This window comes from Natrix helvetica (assembly GCF_964273705.1).
Source record: "Natrix helvetica genome assembly, chromosome: 3".
Taxonomy (NCBI): Eukaryota; Metazoa; Chordata; class Lepidosauria; order Squamata; family Natricidae; genus Natrix; species Natrix helvetica.
In genome coordinates, this window is record NC_138549.1 from 64,653,131 (window position 1) to 64,676,953 (window position 23,823).

Here is a 23,823-nt window from a genome sequence, read left to right on the forward strand (position 1 = left end):
TTGTTAGTGGGAAAACTGACAGCCTGGGTTTGAAACCCAAGCCCCATGCAATGTGGTGAGCTCCCTGTCAGGCCTGTAGTTATGTTCCTTTTAGGATCTTTGGCCTGCCACACTTTCTATTATTTCACTGTGCTGTTTCATTAGCGTAGTAGTTGGGAGGGGGAATAGAAAGGAGTAGAGTTGTGGAATGTGTTGTTGTCATTCCTTTCTAGAAGCCCAAGGTCATCTTTTGTCTCTGCACCTCTGCACCTGACCGGAAACAGCTGGGTGGAGATGTCAGCATGGCCAAAGAAGATTGGACCATGTGATGGATTTACGGGTGTGGGGAAAAGATCACGAACTTTCAACTGGGTGGAATCCCAGGAAGCTTTTAGATTTGGGATTCCACCGATGTGCCAACATGTCTGACTTATTAAATTGGAAATTTAAGGATAGTTTTGCTTTGGACTCTGATTTAATTCTGCATGATATTTGGAATGCGGCAACTCCCATTCTTGCCCCTGCTCCTGCCCAGTTTGAAAGCATGCAAATGCAAGTAAATAAATGGATACCGCTTTGGTGGGAGAATAACAGCATTCTATGTTGCAGCATGATGTCATGCTGGCCACATGACTGTAGAAACATCTTCAGACAATGCTGGCTCCCTCGGCTAAGAAATGGAGATGAGCACTCTCTAGAGCTGAACACAACTGGATAGGGGAAATCTTTATTTTTATTAAATCTTTGACTTGTTAAGGAAAACACATTCATTAAAATATGAAATTCCCAGGCTTGGAAAACTTTAAATCAAATTGCATTTGAAATATGGCTATTAGATTTGGATTACAAAAATCTTGACAATTTGGAATAAAAATGGCAATAAAAATACTGAAAACAATTTGTTGTCTAGAAATTATCTGGGTTTTTCTAGCCCAATCTGGTAATCCTAATCTGAAAGTGAATGGGCAATTAAGGCAATGATGCTAAACAAGTTATTTCAATTTGTATTTCCCATAATCTTCTAGTACAGTGGTCGGCAAGCCGCGGCTCGCGAGCCACAAGCGGCTCTTTACACATTTTAATGCAGCTCTTCTGTGTGCCGGATTATTATCCTCCCTAATCATTGTGGATCGAAAAGAAAAAAGGGAAAGGGGCGCTTGTTTTGAAGCGCCCGCTCCCCTCCCTCCTCTCGGGCACTTCAAAACAAGCGCCCCTTTCCCTTTTTTCTTTTCGATCCACAATGATTAGGGAGGATCCTGAAGTCGGGCGGGGACGAGAAGCGAGGAGGCAGAAAAAGAAACGGAGGCTAAGGAGCTTCCCTCCGCCTCCTCCCAGCAAAAATCTAACCGGGGAGCCGGGCGGGCAGCTCCCCGGTTAGATTTTTGCTGGGAGGGGGCAGGGGGGGAAGCTCCTTGGCCTCCATCTCTTTTTCTCCCTCCTTGCTTCTTGGGGCTCCACCAATGGGGGAGCAAGGCCCGCCCAGCGCCAGTCTTTGGGCTAACACAGAGGTCTGCAAAGTTGGCTGTTTTAAGACTGGTGGACTTCAATTCTCAGAATTCTGGGAGTTGAAGTCCACCAGTCTTAAGAGCCAATTTTGCAGATCCCTGGCCCTTGGTGGACTTCAATTCTGGGAGTTCTGGGAGTTGAAGTCCACAAGTCTTCAAGCTGTCAGGTTTGAAGACCCTGGTTTTTTTTTTTCTAAAGGGTTGGGGGTGCGAGGGTCTTGCAACTTGACAGCTTTAAGACTTGCATGCTTCAAATGCCAGAGTTTATTGAAACTAAAAACAGTGTACCATCCTATGTATTTTCGGTTTTAAAAATGTGGCTCTCAAAATAAATTTCAATCGTGGTTTTGGCGAGATTTGGCTCAGTTGAAAAAAAAGGTTGCCCACCACTGTTCTAGTAGATAGACTATAACATTTTGGGTCCTTGCATTTATAGTATCAGGTACAAGGAACCAGAAATGACAAATGAGCTGATTTTACAGTTGTCTTCATTGTTGCTCGCCTATAGATAGGCATAGCTAGCTAAAACACACATTGCTTAACTACTGCATACTGTAAATACTTCAAAGTTTTATGGAGGATCTTGTTTCAGCCTTTTCCTCCTAAAAGGACTCAAGGCTATCCCCCCCCCCCCACCCATTGAAACCAGTGCCAGAACACATATGACTGTTTTCAAAGACAGCCTTAACCATAACATACTGTAATGAACAGATTTTGAATGAATGAATGATGAATTAATGTGCAATGGATAAATAAAGCAAGTTCAGATTTATCTAATGGTAGTGGCTGGGCCATGGGATAGGGGGGAAATTAAATAATTAAAATGGAAGAAAATAACATCTAGTAACCCTTGGGAGCCAAATCTCAAGAATCAACATCATGGCCAGGAGATTCCAAGACATTCTTATCTAATTATTGATTTGATCCTAGAGCAGCAATGGCAAACCTTTTTTGGCTCGCGTGCCACAAGTGGGGGGAGCGCGGGGGGTCGTGTGCGGGTGTGCCACACCCATAATGCAACGTGCGATCCCCCAGTGCGGATGCAAGCACAATGCGTGCCCCCCATTTTTACATGCTTTTTTCACCCTCCCCAGGCTCCAGAGGCTTTATAGGAGCCTGGGGAGGGCGAAAAGAGCCTCCCCTGCCCCCCGGAGGTCCTCCGGAGGCTTCAGGGACCGTCCGGAGGCTTCCCTGAAGCCTTCGGAACGCTTAAAACCACCCTCCGCTCGGAGGGTGGTTTTAAGTGTTCCGAAGGCTTCAGGGAAGCCTCCGGACGGTCCCTGAAGCTTCCGGGTGGGCGGGGGAGGCTCTTTTCACCCTCCCCAGGCTCCTATAAAGCCTCTGGAGCCTGGGGAAGGTGAAAAATAGCTTTTAAAAATGGGGGGCACGCATTGTGCTTGCATCCGCACTGGGGGATCGCATGTTGCATTATGGGTGTGGAAGTCCACAAGTCTTAAAGTTGCCAAGTTTGGACACCCCTGCACTAAGTGAACTGTTGTAAGTCAAACTGTTGTAAGTTGCTATTTTTTTTCTTTTTTTCATTGTTCTCTTTTGTGGCAAAATGTATCCATTACCTCAACAATCCCAACTCAGCATAAAGCTTCATGTCTTCACAGGGGAAGAATCCTTAACCATTTTTGTGGACAAACGGAAGCTCAGTCGGAAGGCAGAAGCTGCTAGCCTCTCAGGGAGTGGAGGAAGTAACGCCACCGTTTCCTTGGAAACACTGCATCAGTTGGCAGCCTCATACTTCATTGATCGGGAGAGCACCCTGAGACGTCTCCACCATATCCAGATAGCAACTGCTGCAATCAAGGTAAATCTAGAGGCACATAAGTAAGGATGATTTAGCGTGCCCTTGAGAAAGAGCTCTGTGCAAAACCATTTCTCTGAACAATAACTGAGACCCTGCAGTTGCAAAATTGGGGAGGATGGTTAAAAAAAACCAAGAGACCTGTAGAAAAACAACTCTAGCTTTGCACCAGATGAAGCTGTTAAAAAGATGAATAACCTTTTACACTTGGCCACACTTAGCTTTTTGTTTTGTTTTGTTCCCCCTCCCCTACTGAGTGCCCTCAGGCATGATAGAAAAGTAGGTGTAACCACGAGGAATAAAAAGAATTTAAACTCAAATGGATACTCAAGAATTCCAAAACAGAGTAATGTCAAAACACAAGTACACAGAGACTTAAAATGGCACTTCTTTCCTCTGGCATCTTTGCTGCAAAATAAGTGGGGGAAGAGATGAAGGGATGCATGTATGTACTGTAAGTTGCTGTCTGTCTGAGCCATAGACAACGAAAGGGATTTGGATTTGGTAGAGCAGACAAATTCCATTCATTGGATAAGCTTGTAGCAATCCCTGTGTGTGTGTGTGTGTGTGTGTGTGTTTGATTTATTTATTTATCTATCTGTCTGTCTGTCTGTCTGTTTGTTTGTTTCTTTATTTATATTTATATTTATATGCTGAGTTAGACTCCTGGTCCATCCGTTCCCCATTTTTTCAGCCTTGCCAGCTAATCCCCTTTTCAACCCAATGTGCTAGGAAGAAGACAGTTTTAGTTTTGAATGGAACCCTGCAATTTCTCCCAGAGTAAACTGTAACTGTTGGATGCAGGTTACTTTAATTTTTTCTTCTGCATTTGACAGAACACATCTCAATTTATTTCCCCCCCCCCATCAATTTCTCTGTGTGCCAGGACTATAATTTTCAGGTTGCTTAATCAGAACTCCCATCCCTGAAATTTCCACAATTATAAAACTTTGTGTTAGTCATCTATTTCTATTCCTCCACCTTCCCAAAGAATCAGGAGGAATAGCAAACAAGAGTCAGACCTTAACTGTTGACTGTATGCTATTTGTGGGAAATTGGTTTTGCTAATTATGCTGAATTTCAGAGAAGGAAGTACAGGTGGGGTATCTTCTCTCTCAACAAGCCAATTACTACACATTTATTTTCTTTTTTTAGAAGCAGTGCTGCCTCTTGCGCTGTCACAAACTTGATGTACTTCATTCTTTTCCAGTCTTGCTATATCAAAGTACTTTTATATTTAATTTCATATGCATGAAGTGGTGGGGGATTTTCTCATTTTTTACTGCCACTTTTAAGTTTTGGGGTTGATGGATATATTTGTGCAAATGTTCCCTTCCTGTTCTGGCAATGTCAACATAGGGAATATTCTACTGGAAGATATTTCTGCACAAGCCTCACTAAAACAATTGTAAGTTGAGCAGGAAGGACTTATATTCTTGTGCAACTTTCTTGTTAGGAAGGAAAAATCAGATTCAGTCTTGCCAGGGAGAGAATCTATCTTTCTCCTGTGTACCATTAATGGCCTTTAAAAGCATGATGCTATCTTTATTTTATACTAGCATTTTTATCTGGGTGTAAAATGTATGGAGTTATTTTGTAGAAAGACATTGCAATATATTGAAATTATGCCACTTATAGCCTTAATAGAGAGTAACCTCAATATACATTTGAAGATACTTTTAAAGATTTAAAATTATTTCGACCAGAGTGTAAGTACTATACTCTGTTGTATTTTTATGCTGATTTTATTAATATACTTTTATTTTTATACTGCCTTTCTGTATAAGCAGCCATGATGGTTTATATGTTGTATGCCACCCAGAACCACTTCAAAATGGTACCCAAATAAATTTGACAAAATAAATAAGAAATAAAAACAAAATAAACAGCATTAACAATATAAAAATAGTCAGAGAACTGTAATAAATATAAAAAGTAACAGTAGAAAAACTTCAAAGGTTATTTTGTTTTAATTATATTTCAACATGACTCTGCACCATATCAGCTTCAAAAGAAATGTCTCTCATTCATTTTCATACTTACTCTAATTCAGAGTGATTTCTAGTTCCATGTATATCTCATTATCATATCTTATTATCTAAACTGTTTTGAATCAGGTGTTTAGTTTTAGTTTCCATCATGGATGATTGGGATTTATGAAAGCCAATCATATCAGATGACCAGGACTTATTACTAGTTTTTGATGCTATCAATCATGATATTCTTCTGAACCAATTGAGAGAGAGTTAAGTTAGAGGTTCAGTTTAATATTGTACACAAAGGGTGTCAAACCCAATTTCACTGAGGGCCACATCAGGGTTGTCTTTGACCTGGGGGGGTGGGGTAGGCATGGCCAGAGTGGGCATGGCCAGCTCAACATCACTCATGTCAGGGCACCTGTGGTGGTCCAAGCACTCTGCCAGTGAAAATGGGCCCCTGATCTCTGTTTCCAGCTGCGATGGCCTCCTGCAACCCTCTGCCAGCCAAAGCGGAGCTGGGGGGGGGGACATGCAGTGCTCCCAAGCTCTGTTTTCGCCAGCAGAAGCACAGCGGGCTGCTCTTTGCTGTTTCCAGGGTGGCCCCATAGTCCAGATCTAAGCACCCCGTGGGCTGGGGTGGGCCTTGAGTTTGATACTCCTGTTCTACACCAATGAATGGCTATTTTTTCATCTCTTCATTTTAAAAAAGATTAATTGACTGAAATTATCGGTAATCAGTCAATTTTGGGGTGTTCTTGCACAAAGTCTCACAATAGGGTGACTATGAGAACTTTACATTTTTAAAATAAATCTTATTGATTTTGCGCCAATTTTGAGATTCTTCTGGAGAATCTAACCTCTTCTTCTGGAGAATCTAACCAGGATGCTAACCTCTTAAAGTCAAAATAGGAGTGATTCCTGAAATATGTGGTAGTTTCATATTAGTTGTGTTTGTTTAGGACTTGGGTAAGATCTGAATCTGACCAACACAGTCCAGAATAATAAATCCTTTTCTTGCAAACCATTAACCAGTTTTGCAGCAATACTGAAAGGCAAATGGCAGTTTGAAAAAAATAAATATCCAGCTGCTACCCTTCCTCTGAGCATTGCCTACGATAAATCCAGGGATTCCCTCCCTCACTGCTATTGATATTTTAATTGTGGTGACACTTTATGTATTGCCTATGATATATCCAGCGTAGATCCTATACTACTTCATAATGCATAGTTTCTACTAAGAATAAATTATGTTATCTGGTAAGTAATAGTAAAGTGTTATACTCATGTACTTAATATACATAAATTATTGCAATGGGATATGGAATTTTACAAGTGATGTTGATAAAGATTGATGTAGAAAAAGTAGAAAAGAAGAATGACATTGGAAGAAATGGGAATGTTGTTTCATGATGGCAGTGAGAATAGGTAAGAGGCAAGATCTTGCTCTTCAGAAAGGAATGGCTTCATTCAGAAGGGAATGTCTCTAACTTTTTTTGCAATTATGAATTTTCAGTAATGAATGGGAAGACGTATATTGAAATCAGACAAGAGACTCTTGAGATCCAGTTACAACTTGATCCAGTTAGATACCAGTTAGGTCTACACTAATGCAGGCCCATTTAAACAGAATCAGATGAAGAATGAAGCTTGTGTAGACAATATATGTTAGCAGGGGAAAATCACTAGAGAATCAATGAGTTGTTGATTATGCACATAGCGTAGTTCAGAATTCAGAAATAGGATCTGAACTGACTCTTCTGAAGCAGAGAGTATGTGTATACCTGACGGCACCACCTTGGCAGGATGGTGTAAGTGGAAGAGAGGAGACAATGGCATGATGACACAAATTCTGTGGTCCACGTCTAACTTTATGAAACCATATAAGGCAGCTTACCTCAACACCTGTCCACCAGGTGTGCTGTACTTCATTACCCATAATCTTTTAATAAGCGCACCCTTTGGCTGGTACCCTTCAGCCATATGAAGCATTTGGTTAAATCACTGAATTCTAAAGGCTTCACTGTTTTTGCTGCCTCCCATTGCCAGCTTTTTCATCAATTAAAAGTACCTCCTGACAATCTAAGTAACTCCTTGAATCAGAATGGGTTACCTTCTATTTGTTTTACTTAGGTTTTACTTACTTACATTAAAGCTATATGCTTCCCATTTTTAGGTTACTGAAACCAGGACAGGCCCACTTGGCTGCAGTAATTATGACAACCTTGACTCTGTGAGTTCAGTTCTTGTGCAAAGCCCAGAAAACAAGGTTCAGCTACTTGGTAAGGATATTTCTCTTTTCACCTGCTCTGTTTATCTGCATTAGTCACTGGACACTCACTTTGTAATGTTTGTGTGTCATTGTAATATACTGCTACAAAGAACATTAAAATGCATTTAATGCAAAGTATTGCTCTTCTGTCTGAAACAACTTTCTTTCTTAGGAAGCTATGGGGCAATGTGCTTAAAAGGGGGATATGCAGTACTATGCCAGCATCTTTTCCCAACACTGATTGCAATTTAAATTATGGCTTCTATGATTATAACTCTTACTGTCCCAAGATAATTTCCACACAGAAACTTCCCTAATGCATTCTATCATATGGAGTATTTATTTACTTACTTGATTTATGTAGCTACCCATCTCACTTTTATGTGACTCTAGGTGGCTTACAATAAAACAAGTCAAAACACCAAACATGATATAAAACAAACAAACAAACAAACAAACAAACAAAACACAAAGCAGCCAGGCAGGATCTAATCTATGCCCAGGCACCCAGGTACAAGTACAAGCTCAAGTACAAAGCAAAATTCTTAAGGTCTTATGAATGGTCAACAGGGACAGAGGCAATCTCATCTCAAGGGAAATGAAGATAATAGAGCTTTACTGGTCTCACTCAAAGTGTGAAGATGCTGATCATATAAATTAAGTAGGAGACTCAACTATCTCGTCAACCAGACAGTCAACCAGTTACAGTATCTGGCTGAGGCATATGCATCACATATTCAGGAACAAAATCACAAAATGTGTATGTGTTTGTGTGTGTTTGAGTTGTGGCCTGTCAGCTGCTGGCCTCTCCAGCAGCCGAATCAGATGAGGCAGTCAGGGTCAGCATCAAGGCAGCCTGAGAACTCTGAGGGGGGAGAGGGAATGGAGCTGGCAGAGAGAAAGACAGAGGTAGAGCCTGGGCTGTCCATCAGCCTTCAGATGGAGAGTCAACACCCTCAGGTCTGGAGGTGGTTGTTGAGGAAGAGGAGGAACAGCTGGGTCAAGTGCCTGATCCACAGTTGTGCAAAAGGCAGAGAAGAGGAGAGCAGTGGAAATCCTTGGGAAGGAAGAGCCACCACTGCTAGCTAAGCCCCACCCTAGCTCTGGGGATAAGAGGCAGAAGGTGGAGATGAATAGATATGGCAGACAACTATTCCTCTTCTGGATGGACGGACTTGTTAGTCTGCATTGAGAGAGAAACTTTTTGCTGGGGCTGCTGGCGCACCTAATAAAGGAATCTTTGAGTTGGAGTCGACAGGAAGTTCTCCAGCTGGACAGACATGGGGTATGTGGGCTCTTAAGAGTCTCACATGAACCCTGTCTGACAATCCAATTCCCAGATTCTTTTGAATCTGAATCCCCACTGGAGGTGGGAGCAAAGAAGGGTAGCGTCTCATCAGACCCTGAGGGAAGCAACTGATCCCTCATGAGTTAGAGATTTGCCTATGAATCAGAGTCAGGGCGGCAGTCATTAACATGGCTGACAAGATGCTGGCTTTTTGTCAAGCAAATGGAGCAGGCAGGAACTGGGAAAGATGAAAGGCCTGGTAAGAAAATTTATCTAACCCACAATTATAAATTAAATCTGGAAAAGGCAAAGAAATCTTGAGAACATAAATAATACTGATGATCAGATCAGGACTTTTTTCCCCAAAGAAAGGAAGGTGGAGGGTTGTAAACCCTCCCCCCCCCAAAGTTCTTTGTTTAAAACGCTTTTGAACAGTAGAATAGAAAGCAGACAAGCTTCTAAACCCACCCAATTATAAACTCTAAATTTGGCTTTGGATCTTAAACAGAAGCCAATACTTCTACTTTGTTTGAATTTCTTCCAGCTAATATAACCAAGAAAAAAAAAAGCATGTCCTCTTACTGATAACAGACAATTTAACCTTGACTGTGCGGGAAGTTTTAATTAACCAGCTGCCATAAATCAGAATTTGGAAAAGCAGAGGCAGAGAAAAACTTTTGGCTGATTACAAACTTATTATAAGTGATTTATTTTGAGCAGTGATTGAAGCAAAGAACAAGTATTGGACCTGGGAATTATGAAGGGGTTTTTTCCTCTTACCCTCTCACTTCTTTTTTTCTTGCTGTGGAGGATTAATATGGCGTTAGCTTCTCTTCCGGTTTCAAAGTAGATGGTTTAATTAAAGTTAAGGTGGACCAGAATTTTGAAACAAGATTTGTACAACTAACTGAAATCTTGGAACTGGATATCAAGGAAGAACAAAAGATTAAGATGGCCCCCATTTTTTCCACAGCAATTGAAGTAGATAAATCTAAGGTGGAGTAGACCTCTGAAACAAGGATTGTATAACTAACTATAACTTTGTAACTGGACATCATGGGAAACTGGGAATTAGAAGAACTAAGTGAAATTATAAAAAATATGCATAAATCAGTAAAATCATTAAAATTAAGCCTAAATAGAATTTTGAACCCAGGGAAGCAGAGATCTAAAGAAGAATTCAAAGAAGAAGAAGGGGGGGGAGACAATGAAGGAGGAGAAATGAAGGAAAATAAAAAGCAGACAAAAACCCCATCGGTCTTGGCATTGGGATAGAAAAAATTGTAAAAGATGAGATGTCCCAACAAAAGGGGGGGGGGAAGCAGATTAAAGTGGTTTTGAAGGTTGTGAGTGGTATAAAGAAAGTAAGTAGGAGGCTATGCCTCAACAAAGAGAAATATAAAATACTTGAGTGAGGGTGGTTTGGAGGAAATTGTTGGGAGTGGAGGTGTTAAAACAAAGAAAAGGGAGAAGACAGGAACAGAGAAATGGGACAAAAGACTTACTAGGAAAAAAGCAGATATCTAGATATGGGAAAATATAAAGTAAGATAAGGGTTTTATTCCTAAATATAAAAATAAAATGGAGTTGCTAACTGGTTGAATGTAATAATGGAAAGAAAAATATATTGAATATGGATAAATATGAAACTGATATGGGGAGGTTGTAAAGCAGAGGTTTCTGTTTCATTTTTACACATGATAATTAAACTGAGTTGTGAATTGACTGAAAATGATAACAGAAGGATAACTAAACATTGATTAAAATATATGAGACATGGATATACAGTATACATAGAAATTTTAAGATGATGAATAAAGTGAGATGTTTACTGCTTGTTTTTTACATAATATATTAATGGAATTGTAACAAACATTGAACAGCGTGGTGTGTCATTTATAGACAATTTAAGGATAATTTATTCCAAGTTATGGAAAAATAGAGAGGGAACATGGAATCTATCTGCAATGGGAAATTACTGAGATTTTAAGACAGAATCACAAATTGGGGGCATGTAAGGATGTATACTTATATAAAGATAATGATGAGAATAGCTAGGGATTGTAACCAGGTCTACATCTCGACCAAAATTAGGCTTGGGGTGGTGGTTAAAAGTACAATGACTATATATGTATACTTTTTTGTTATATTTTTTTTCAAGAAAGGATGTTAAAATGAAATATGTATATCGAAAAGGAACTATAAATACTATCAATATTAAACGGAGCTTGCTCAGTAGCTGAAATACACCAAATAAATGAGAAGAGTGGGAAGAAAAGATGAGAGGCAAGAGAAGAAGAAAGGGATAGGAGAGAGGGCAAGGAAGAGGAGGAGAGAAATGAGGAGTTGGAAGGAGGGAGAGGAGAAGGAGGGGGAAGTAGAGTAGGGAAGGATGACAGAGGGAAGAACAGAGATAGGGAGGGGGAGGAGAGAGGGGGAGAAGAAATGGATAAGGATAAATATGGTGTATGGAGAGCAGAAGAGTTAAATAATTGTGTTTTGGGAGTTGATGGTAAGATGAATTGATGTAAACATTTAATAATGCAAAATGATATTGGCTATGGAATAGTATACATGTAACTATATATTGTGAAAATGGAAAAATTAAAAATTTTACAAGAAAAAAAAAGGGAATCTTTGAGTTAACTTTAGAGGGTTTGTCATGCTTGGAGAGCTGGGTCAGAACTCTCTCTCTCTCTCTCTCTCTCTGTGTGTGTGTGTGTGTGTGTGTGTGTGTACACATATACATACATATATACACACATATACATATACTGTATAATTTTTTCATTAGCATGTAATACATTCACAAACAAATATACATACACAAGAATAACTATGCTAGTCCATCAGAGGAAATAATGTAAAATTTCAGGTTCTTAGAATTTTCTTTAGGCTGTGAGATCAAGAATAAGTAGACCACCCTCCCCCACCCCATTTGATTAGATATCGTGGACATAAATTGCAGTTTAGACTCAAAATGGTTAGACTAAATTACTGATCATTAGCACATTTTATCAGTGACTTCCCCATCTCATCCCCATTCCCTAATTTCAGAAAATCTAAAGGTTGTGCTCTGAACAAAAAGCACAGCTCCTGGATTAATACAGAACAGAAGTAAAAGAAATTTAATTGACCTTATATTAGCAAAAGTAAAAATTAATTATAAATAATTAGACAAAAAAGTCAGCTGAAGAAATTGTGTGATGGCATTTTGGCTGGTCCTAATTAACTTGTCTAAGCAGTTGCCAGAAGCCAAACCTGACTCAAAGACACGGCAATAAATAAATAAATAAATAAATAACATATTGCTCAATTGCAGTTTTTGGCTTTGGAATATATTACAGATATAAATTAGGATTACTAAAATTTAAGTGCTCAGATGTACATTCCTGGGGATTGTGTGTACTCCTTTGCAGAGATGTTCACAAATTAGCAGAATTGAGAGAGATTCTAATATTACCCATTCAATATTAATAATTACTAATGGCTACAGTAGAGTGTGAATTGATCAGAGGTGTTATTTACAGTGTCTGCTGAAAATATCTTGATATGGCTATAAATTTGTTGATTGCAAATACATGGTCTACAACTGAAGAAAATATGCTTTGAAAATGTGTGCATTACTTAAGTGATATTCTCAATATTGCCAATATAATTTAGAATGATGTGTCCAATTGCCAGCACATATTATTGGATACAAATTTATCCAATATTATTATTGAATATTAATTTATCTTGTTTTTGAATGGAGGAGGATAGACATGACCAAAAAGACAGTATATTCAGATTATGAGAAAAAATTATTCTGGTAATTCCCAGGCAATTTTCTTCACTGAAAAAAAGATGAAGTCAATAAGAAAGCCAAACTGATGAACACAATCACAGCTAAATGAACAAGGCATTATACTGAGACGTGTCTTCCCTTCCAGTGCTATGAGATGTTTCAGTTTTTTCCTCAATTTGCAGGCAGCAAAAATCATTTTCTCTTTTTCCACAGTTGGTGGAAATAACACCATCAACCTGGACTAAGTCAAAATAAATGTATTACTATAGAGAATCTAACTGACTGTTCTACCAATCCTATTTTCAGTTTCAGTCCTGTTCTACCCGTCCTATTTTCACTTGATTTACCAGTATTGTTTTCTAAAATGAACTCAAAAGAATAGTAAAAGCCAAAAATGTGTCCTGTGTCCATATGATGGAGCTCATTTGCAAAGGAATGATCTAACTTTACGCTTTTCCTACGAGAAGCGTTCCTGGGCAAGACTTAATCTGTGATCTACTTACGAAGAAACTGGTTTCAAAAATAAAATCCACCATCCTTAAGAATATTGCATTCAGTATAGCTTACCTAACAGCAGTATGCTTCACTGGAGACTTTGCAGTAGGAAGTTGAATCTTGTAGCTCTAGTGTGATAATCATAATCTTAGGAAGCTTTCTTCTCTAGTGCAAAATAATTCAGAAATTATCAAAAGAAAGCACTACATTCAGTGCATTCTATATTCGCATTCAGCAATCAAGAGAGCATCAGACCAATTCTGCATTAAGATCCCTGCCACAGTGTCATTTACTATTCTAACATATTTGCGTTTCAGCTATGGTGAGCAAAAAGTTGCATTTTAAACTTTTCTTATCAATCTATCTTTAGCTGTCCAGTTTTTCATCAAGTTGTGATTATAGCTTTGGTTGTACTGCCTATCTATTCATGGTAATGCATTCTAAGTTTGAGGATCAATATTGGAAGAATGTGGAAATATTATGTATGTTTTCCTCTAGAAATGTTTTAATCAGCAGGAAGATAGGTTTCCAGATCCCACTACAATAATTTCATTGCTTGGGCCATTTGTTGGTTTGTTTATTATTTTATGGTTTTTTTTTAAAAAGAAGAAAAAATAGGAAAAACATAAAACAGATATTTTCAGTGTATCAAATAAAACTTGTGCATATACGTGTCTCATACAATAAAGTTATTAATACTGAAGTCATTTTATTTAATGAGAAACAAATGAAAAGTTAAACATATAAATATATCAACTGATATATGCAGTTTAGATTTCTAAATAAATCCTAACTGGAATTCATAGCAGTAAGATGATTGTTTAGCTGTAGAGGGGGAACTTACCACTTCATGCTGCTGCATACTTAAGTGAGAATGGGTAGTCTTCCAATGTTCTAGTATCATTTTTTTTTTGCTATCATAAAAATATACTGTATTCATATTTGCAGGCTACCTATTAATTTCCAGAAGATCAGTATATAATTTTAAGAATTGAATATCTCTAAATAACCAGTTAGCCCCCCAAAACAAAATTAATGTGAAGTATTTTTTATCTAAAAATGACCCTCTGCAAATATCAGTGTTACCTTTGAAATACCACTTTGTCAACAATTAGCTGAACTTACCATTTTTACCTCTTTTTTCTTTTTACATTCACAATTTTGAAAAATTAATTAGTGATATTTAAATGTTTACTCCCCTGAAAAGAACTATGAGGGGAGAAGTCTGATTTCCAAAATACTCATTTATTCACAATGTGGATATCACTGTACTAAGGTTGTGAGTACTCTCTATTCCTTTGATAGGTCTTCAGGCAGTATTACCTGAGTACCTACGAGAACGCTTTGTTGTTGCTGCCCTAAGTTACATCACCTGCAATTCAGAAGGGGAGCTGCTGTGCCGAGATAATGACTGCTGGTGCCAATGTGGGTTTAATTACCCACAATGCAATTGTCCTGAGACCGACATCCAGAGTATGGAAGACAGCCTTCTCCAGATCCAAGAAATCTGGGAGAATCACAACCAACAGTTTCGGGAATCAGGTGAGATGGGGACTTTAGGAGATGATCGATGTCACATTTTTTGTACTCTGCCATTAATAGTGCCAGCAATATATTCAGCAATATATTCAGCAACAACCATAATTCTTTCCAGTTTCAGAAATTTGTTTGTTTCCAACATGCTTAGTTTGAAATGAGGAAATATTGGCTGGGTAGGCCATCAACTGGTTAGTCTTTTTGACATCTTCCTTGACACCTAAAGTATTCTGTCATTTATAAATTCGAGCTTACACAAATTAGAAGCCTATTGTGACTGTGATTAATCAATCCATGTAAATGGCTTCATTGTTATTTGTAGAAATAAATTGCATCACCAGTTCTAATACTTCTTTGAAGTAGATATTAATGTGGTTTCTTTTGTGAGAATGACTAATTTTTGTTACTGATTGTCTCTCTGGAAGGGATACCCATATTAGTCTGCTGTGTAATCAGTGAGATTACATGGCGGTAATGTAATGTAACACAATACATGCTTAACTGCTTGTGACTACATTCTTGCTTGTGCATGTTGGTCTTCTCTTTTCTAAAGCCTATTGTTTTCATTTTACTTTAGAAAGGTATTACAAAAAATTAAGGGTCTGAACCAGGTTGTAGGATGGACAACCAAAGCTTATAGGCTACACATAGCCTCCAAGAATTATTTTTGTAGTCCCTAGAACTGCCTAAGATTGTAGACAGTTTTCAGCAGATCAGCCTTGGAGGAAAAAGATCAAGACAAATAATTTGATGGAGTTAAGATGATTTTTTTCCTTTTACTTCCTAAAAGCTACTTAAACATTTCAATCTTGTCCCTTTTGGTAACAATTTCAGATTATTATTATGCCCTTGCATTCCTCAAGGGTAGCATTAATAAAATAATAAAAGTATGATCCTGGCTACAGAAGGTATTTCACTCCTATCCTAGTGAACCTCAGGTAGTGGCATTTCAGCTGAATTCCCCCCCTCTCTCTACTCCTCCCTCCCTCTTTCTTCCTATAATAATAATAATAATAATAATAATAATAATAATAATAATAATAATAATAATAATAATAATAATAATAATAATAATAATAATAATAATAATAATATTAATGCTTCTAGACCGCCCCCTCTCCCGCAAGGGACTCGGGGCGGTGTACAGTTCATACAAAATATAACAGGATACAATAAAATTAAATTAAATATGTACAGTTGACAATTGACATGGAGGAGGTTAAAATGTAGTTAAAAGAACTGTACAAAGCAGATATAAAATAAATTCAAACCCCTAAAAACAAATACAGTAAATTAAAAAGCCCCTAAAATAACCAGATGTAATACATTTGCCAGGAGGGACAGTTGAATTATGCCAGGCCTGCTAATCGGAACAGGTGGGTCTTCAGTTTTTGCCGGAAGGAGCGGAGGTCAGAAGTGGTTCTAATGTCGGGGGGGAGGTCATTCCAGAGGGTTGGGCCCATCACAGAGAAGGCCCTACTCCTTGGTGTTGCCCGCTGGCATTGCCTAGTGGACGGCACCAGGAGAAGTCCCTCCCTGTGTGAGCGTATTGGCCGCAGGGATGTATGTGGGAGGATGCGATCCCGCAAGTAACTAGGTCCCGTGCCATGGAGCACTTTAAAGATGGTAATCAGCACCTTGAAACGCACCCGGAAAACCACAGGCAGCCAGTGCAGCTCGCGCAGGAGAGGTGTTACGTGGGAGTACCTCGTACTCCCCATCACAGCCCGCGCGGCTGCGTTCTGAACTAACTGCAGTCTCCGGGCGCGTCCCAAGGGCAGCCCCATGTAGAGAGCGTTGCAGTAATCCAGGCGGGACATCACCAGCGCATGAGTGACCGTGCGTAGGGCATCCTGGTCCAGTAGGGGGCGCATTGGCGCACCAGGCGAACCTGGTGGAACGCCCCCCTTGCCACGGCTGCCACATGGTCATCCATTGACAGCCGGGCATCAAGGAGGACGCCCAAATTGCGCGCCCGTTCCACAGGGGGCAATTGTTCGCCCCCTATGGCCAGCGATGGGATCAGCTGGCTGAACCGAGGTGCCGGTAGCCACAGCCACTCAGTCTTGGAGGGGTTGAGTTTAAGTCTGTTGTCCCCCATCCAGACCCCGACGGCCTCCAAACACCGGGACATCACTATGTAAGCATCCTTCCTGTATTTTGCACATTATATGGTGGTTTTTAGAGCAGATCGTATCATGAGCTTGGTCAGAAAGAGTGAGAAGTGTGCAGAAATGTTGCTTTTTGATATATTTGAATCCTCCACCTCTGACTTCAAGGAGTTTGGCCTGTTTATATAGATAGCTCTGCTCCATCTCCAATTCTCTTCAAAGTGACCCTTTGAGGAAACTCAGGGTGAGACCTATTGAGTGATCCAAACTGACCATCCAAACAAAAAGTCTCAGGTATTTCAGCTTTATTCTCTTGATCCAAGTCACTGCGACCCATAATAAATAGCTTAACACATATTCTTCATTTATTATTTAATCATGCTTAATTCCAGGGAATTCAATTTAGTCTGGAAATGCCTTTAAAAATAAATGTGCTAATCTTAGATTAGGTATAGACCAGAGGTGGTATTCAGCAAGTTCTCTCCAGTTCAGGCGAACTGGTAGTGGCAGCTGCGGGAGGCTCCGCCCACCTGCCCCAACATCATGTGTGAGCACTGCAATGTGCAGAAGTCGGTGCACATGTGCAGATGTGGCGCGTGTGCTCACATTTGCAAACCGGTAGGGAAGGTAAGTGAATCCCACCACTGGTATAGACAATGTGATTTGGATTGCAACTTCCATAGCTCTTTTGTAGAACTGATGGGAATGAAAATGAAATATTTTTGAAGGGCATTAGACTGCCAATTTCTCTGCTAGTACTCTAGAAAGAAATACACGGTACTGTATAACCTTCCAATTGCAAGAGTTTATAGCAGCCTAAGCTACATGGGTGGAATATATATAATTATTATTAGAATTAATAATAATAAGCTTTAGGAGAAGAGGGACTGTCTGAGAGTTGTTACAGTTGATGGGACCAGCAGCAGAATGAGGTTTGTAATAGCACTAAGAATTATCCGTAAAGCATCAGGTTGAGGGTGTGATTACTTCCATTCATTCACAAATAGAAATCTGATTCCTGTTCCACATGGTTGAGGGAAAAATGAAATTGGGTTTTGGCATATATGGGTAAGCCTAGATTTTTTTTAGATATTCTGTGTTTGGAACATAAATGGAAATATGCCTCACTTTCAAATTTACAATACTCAAGCACTCTCGTTTGCCGAATTAAAACAGAAGATAACAGAAGAGTCCAACTATGTGAGTTAACATTATATACACTTAGAAATATATTATTCAATGGATTGAGTTTTTAGAATGTTTCTCAAGGATGACCAAATCATATTCTCTGCATAAGAATTCTCTACAATTATCTATGCATTAGATACTTTTTCCCTCTAACTCAAACGTATTTGAAAAATATGATTACTATCAAACTTCCAACAAATCATTTGACATTCTCTCTTATATTTATTAATTTATAATTTAAGTTTGTGTCTTACTTTCCACCTCTGGGGATGGGGTACTCAAAGCAGCTATCGATTGGTTTCTTTTAATGAAGTAATACAAACAGTTTAAATCTAATTACCTATACAGAAATATACGTTGAAATAGATGAAGGTTTACAGAAGATTTCATTAGTGTCTTAAACATATAGAAAAGTAATGTATACACGATCATTGTTAAACTGCATATTTTGAATTTTACATTTCAGTTAAAAATCTTTTTTATTTGCTCATAAATCATCATATTTATTTATCAAACTTCTTAACAGCCCATATCCCTCACAGAGGGGCTCTTTATATATCTTTATATAGTTCTACTAATGTGCATGGCACATTTTTGCAGAGTAACAGTCTGAAGACTTTAGAAGAATCTAAAACTCAAGATAAATAGAAGATAGAGAGATAGAAGGAAGGATATGTACAGTATGTGTTCTGTTCAGTTGAATGTTGTTTAGCTTATGTCCAGTAGAGAATAAATATATTTTTATTCAGTTTAAAATATGAGTTGATATAAAAAGAAAGGTAGTCAATACAATTACATCAAATACAGGATACTTACTGGATTTTTACAATATATATGGACATCATAGCTCTTAAAACGAGACAAGAAGTATTGGATTCAGCTTCAATAGCATTTATCCAACTAAAATTGCTTTTCCTATAATTTATTTCCCAGTACTGTATGAATTTCCAAAGAATGTCAAGGTGGAGGTTTTAAAAATATATTGAATTCTTCCCTCTCTAAATTGAATATAGTATGTCCGCTTCAATAATTCTGTGATAAGCCAGTGATTATTTAACAAGTGAGGAATGGAGGTTAGAGATTAAGGGCTGGAATTCTTCTCCTACCATTGACTCCACGTTTTCTAAGCTACTAACCAGAGACCAAACAATCTGTAATTGAGTAAGATGGCAAGTTATGGGAGTTGCACCCAGCTATTTACTTCCATCCATATTAATGTTTTTTCTTGGGTAGTGTTACCACAGTGACTTTAAGATGGAGACCAATTCTAAGTAAACCCACACATATTAACCTCCTCCCAAAATGTCTGAATTGAAGCTGAAGTTGTAAGAATTTTAAATATGACAGATCCTGACAGAGGTACATACAATGAGCATAGTCTTAAAGGTAGCTACCCATTTTAATTTATAGACCCATTCTCAAATTATTTCTTATTTGTAGGATATACACTTCATTTGGAGAATAGATTTCAGTGAAGTACTCTCAGAATTCTGACAATTTGTTAGCTATAAAATAGGATGGTCTGAAGGAATTTCTGCTGATTGGAACTGTGCGAGCTCTCCAGTAAATTTCAGCACCTCTGTCCCCAAAAAATATGAAAGAAGCAAGATACTATTACCTCAGTGGGTTCAGGATAAATCTTCTTTTCTCAGTGTTGTTCTCCATTATTTGGTCCTCTACCTCTCCTGTAAGTGATATGTACCAATTAGAGGGAAACACAATAGCTAAATCCTGTTAGGCACAAATGTAAAATAATAAGTCATTGCCCAGTGTATTTAAAAGATGGGCTAATCCATGTAAATTACCCAAAGTTATTGGACATCATTTAAAAAGAAGAATATTTACTATCGTTTCAATAGAAATCAGTACATTTCATCCTAGTGTGGAATAATATTATCATGGGATCTGAATTCTTGTTTGCTCTGTTTTCCAAGGCTCATTGTTGATGATCAATTCATAGCCTTTTTTAAATTTAGGAGCCATCGGCCTTACCTTGCATCATTAGAAACCTCAAGTAGAGAGCCAGTTTGGTCTAGTGGCTCAGGTACAAGTCTAGAAAGCAGAAGCCCATGAATTCTAGGCCCACTTTAGCCATGAACTGGTGGCATTATGGCTCAGTAATTAATTAAGTAATTAGTTAAGACATGGGGCTTGTCTGGAAAGCCAGCAACCCAGGTTCAAGACCCAAGCTCCATACAACAGGGTGAGCTCTCATTCTTACCCCAGCTTCTGCCAAGCTAGCAGTTTAAAAGCATGCTAATGCAAATAGATAAATAGGTACCACTTCAGTGGGAAAGTAATAGCACTCCATGACATCATTCTGGCCACATGAGCATGGAAATGTCTTCAGACAGTGCTGGTTCAATGACCTTGAAAGAAGCCCCATCCCCTATAGTCAGCAAGGCCTAGCAAAGTAAAATCTGCAGGAACGCCTTAGCCATGAAAGCCTACTTGACTTTGGAGCAATCATCTCTCTCAGCCCAACTTACATCACAGGGTTGTTGTTACCTCACAGGGTTGTTGTTTTGGGGAAAATAGGAGGAGGAAGTTGCATTGGATATGTTTATCATCTTGAGTTATTTGTAAAAATAATAAAGGTGAAATATAACTAAATAATAAGTAGCATGATCCAAGGCTCAATTAATGCCATGCTCCTCTAATTATTGAAATAAACTATAGCAATTTTGTGGTGTTTTCCAGTGTTTTCTTGTCACTGACATTTTGTTTTGTTTCCCCAGAGGAACTACAGTCTCTTGTGAAGAAGCTACCAGTGGATCGCTTCTTGAACATAACTGCCATCTCCCAATATTGGGCAGCAGATGTTGATATTCAGCATCACTATCAAAAATTGGGCATGACTTTGAAGATGTTATCTAAGAAAAGCCATCGGATTGTCCGACGCCTTTTCAATCTGGCAAAACGCTGTCCCAGGCAACCTCGCTTCAAACTCCTGAAGGAGAGGTTAGTTAAACAAATGTGATATTTGCATTGTAAATTTAATCCTACAGACCTACACAATTCTAGTCAGGGAGAAAATTCAGGGAAAAGATAGTTGTAAGTGAAAATTAGAGAATGATTCATTTGGAGGTATGCTATACTAAACCCATTCATGAAATGTTTTGAAATCAAAGTGGACTTGACTTTGGAAATATTTCTGGATATAATTTTTGCATGATTGTTGCAATCAACCATGGAATTTCAAATAAGCTTCAGAATATTAGCCACTTAGCTCAGAAGGAAAACAATGGAATTATAGTCAACAATTTCTTACCTTCAGTCTCTAGCAGTGGAATATCAAGTGTATTACCTAAATACTTATGCAGGTATTTCTGAAACTGCCCAACACAAAAAGTAAACATTTCCTTATTCACTGCACCAGCATGTAGGTAACTGTTTTTATTTGCTCTAGGAAAGCCAGTGATCTTATGATAGGAAGAACGAATTAAAGTATGAAATGAAAAAAAAATCCCTGCTATCTTTCTTCTGGCTCTTTATATCATGCACATGCTAAAACATAGTATTGCAATATTTTACTAGGAGGCAAACTGAGGTGGAAGGGGTTACTATTTAGATTGTAGAAAATTGTTGCTAGAGCAAATGTATCCTTCTGCTCTAGATGCACAGAGGTACAAGAAAGTATGATGCTAAAGAAAGTAAGGGGCAAGAGAAATAACAAGAAAAAGTGAGAAGAAATAACAAAAAGGATAAACTTAGGGAGAAAGGAAGGAGGAAGCCCCTCTCATACTCTATATTTCTCCAGTATCCCCAGGATCATAGACTGATGAATAAATGCTTCTCACAAGCTTCTTTGAATCCACCTGAGGAGAATAGACAGTCAATTGTTCAGGGACACAGTAAGAAATATTGGTAGAAGAGGGCACTTGTCCCAAAGACACTAACATCATTCTATTTTAGCCTTCTACCACCCTGCTTATTTTTTTTTTTTAGAGTTGAGAGGTATCATAGTTGGCACAGAACAACAACCATGAATGAAAGGGGAAAGAAACATCTGAAATAATGCTCAAAAGGAGGCAAAAAGCAAAGGAAGCCTTTTAACTCTGCAGAATTCTTGAGATACAGAGGCAGAAATTATCATGACCTTTCTAGTTAGTCCAAGTGCAGTTGACCTAACAACTGCTTTCAAACAGATATAACTAAACATGTCGCTGAAGAAAAGTGCAGGTCAGGGAAGAGTTGGTGAGGACACAAGAAACAGCTACTGTTAAATTAAATTTCTTAAATCTACAGTAGATTAGTCAGGACTGTAGGCTCCCCTGAGCCCTCACCAGGTATTTCATGGGTTAGAACAAGTGAAAAGCTTCATGCTCCTCCAAAACAATAAAAACAAGATGTTTCAGTTTGTCCTAATATGAAATTCCTTGCAGTGGCAAAGTGTAGATGCTGTAGCTTTTGTTGCAAATGCAACAGCCAAAAAGGATTGGAAAAAATAGGGATTGCACATTTGGTGTGCTATGAAAGGTCAGCAAATCACCAAAGAGTTTTCCATAGGTGGAAACAGTTTAAGTAGATATTAAGATCAAAGATTTCCATAAGTTATAAGCATCAAGAAAAATGTCATCAGTCTGTTCAGAGACAAAATTAACAGATTAACAGTGTTGGAAGGGACTTTGTAGGTCATCTAGTCCAAGCCCCCCCCTCCCCTGCCCAAGCAGGAGCCCCTACACCATTTCTGACAGATGTCAGTCTAGTCTCTTCTGTGGGTAAGGTAGTGGGTAAGGCAGGCAAGTGGGCTTGCGGTGAGGACTGTGTGGGAGGTAACTGGGTGAGAAGCGAAGGAAGAGTCACCAGGCAGAGATCAGCTGGGCCTTGGGGTCAAGGCAATTGAGGGAACCAGAGTGAAGAAGCAGCTATGCCATGTGTGCAACTCTAGGCATTGCCCAAGGAAGGCAAGGTGCAATAAGGAGTGAGTGGCAGGGGCAGGGTGGGACGGGCAGGGAGGACACGGCCAGCCAGTGGTGTGATTCACCAACCAGTTCACCTGAATCAATCAGTTGTATGCTCCAAATAGTGGACATTTCCTTAAAATTTAAAATTCATAGCTGGATTTATGCTATATTCTAAGTGTATATAAGAAGAGGCATCATCTCACAAATTCTACACAGCCCTACACATTGGGAAAAAAATGAAATAAAACCATAAAGTTATGGCAGCAAAAGTCAAAGAGAAGTTTTGGCAAATATAAAATCAGCAAGGTATGACACTATGATTTTGAATTGCACATTTGACATCAGTCATATGGAACTTGAGAATTGAATCATGTACTTTGTAACAGCAACAGAAACCTGTGAACATATCCCTGCGATAGGGCTGTTATAGAACATTTTCTTGAATTTATTGATACTTCTGGTACTACAAGAACTACTAATATGGCAAATGTACTTCTTAGAAAGCTGGAAGAAATGAATTACAAGAGCTGGCATAAGAAGTCAGGACTATGTTGTTATTCTAGGAGAAATTTATATTAAGAGTTACAGATGTTAAATTAGCTTAGAAAATGGGATCAATGTGTTATTATTAATCTAAGAGAAATTTATATTGTGTTTGTTGGGAGGAGAGGGGTTACGAGTAATTTACTTTAAGACGGGGGGAGGGGGCAAAGTATTTGGTATAATATTTGAATGTGAATTTTTGCGGGGGGGGTTGGGGGTGTATAGCATTTGTATGAGATTTACATTGTATGGCGGGGGGGGGTGTGAAAAGGGGAAAAAAAATAAAAACACACACAAAAAAAGAAGTCAGGACTATGATTAAGATACCCATATAAGAAAGCAGGAGTAGCATTTTTTTTAATCCCTTATAATTTTCCTTCACTGAATTTGCTTGCCAGGGATGCTGCATCAGCTTTTATCAAG

General features: G+C 38.7%; 1 protein-coding gene across 2 annotated transcripts in view; it reads left to right on the forward strand.

The window, feature by feature from the left end:
• Positions 1-23,823, forward strand: part of BRINP2 (BMP/retinoic acid inducible neural specific 2) — a 179,311-nt gene that overhangs the window by 109,458 nt on the left and 46,030 nt on the right. For both annotated transcript variants that reach the window (XR_014175046.1, XM_081948966.1), the window contains exons 4-7: positions 3,101-3,300; positions 7,450-7,555; positions 14,421-14,657; positions 20,689-20,911. Coding sequence is in view for 1 of the 2 variants with exons in the window: in XM_081948966.1 (XP_081805092.1) it covers positions 3,101-3,300; positions 7,450-7,555; positions 14,421-14,657; positions 20,689-20,911 (766 nt within the window). In the remaining variant the exon portion in view is untranslated. The remainder of the gene's footprint in view (positions 1-3,100; positions 3,301-7,449; positions 7,556-14,420; positions 14,658-20,688; positions 20,912-23,823) is intronic.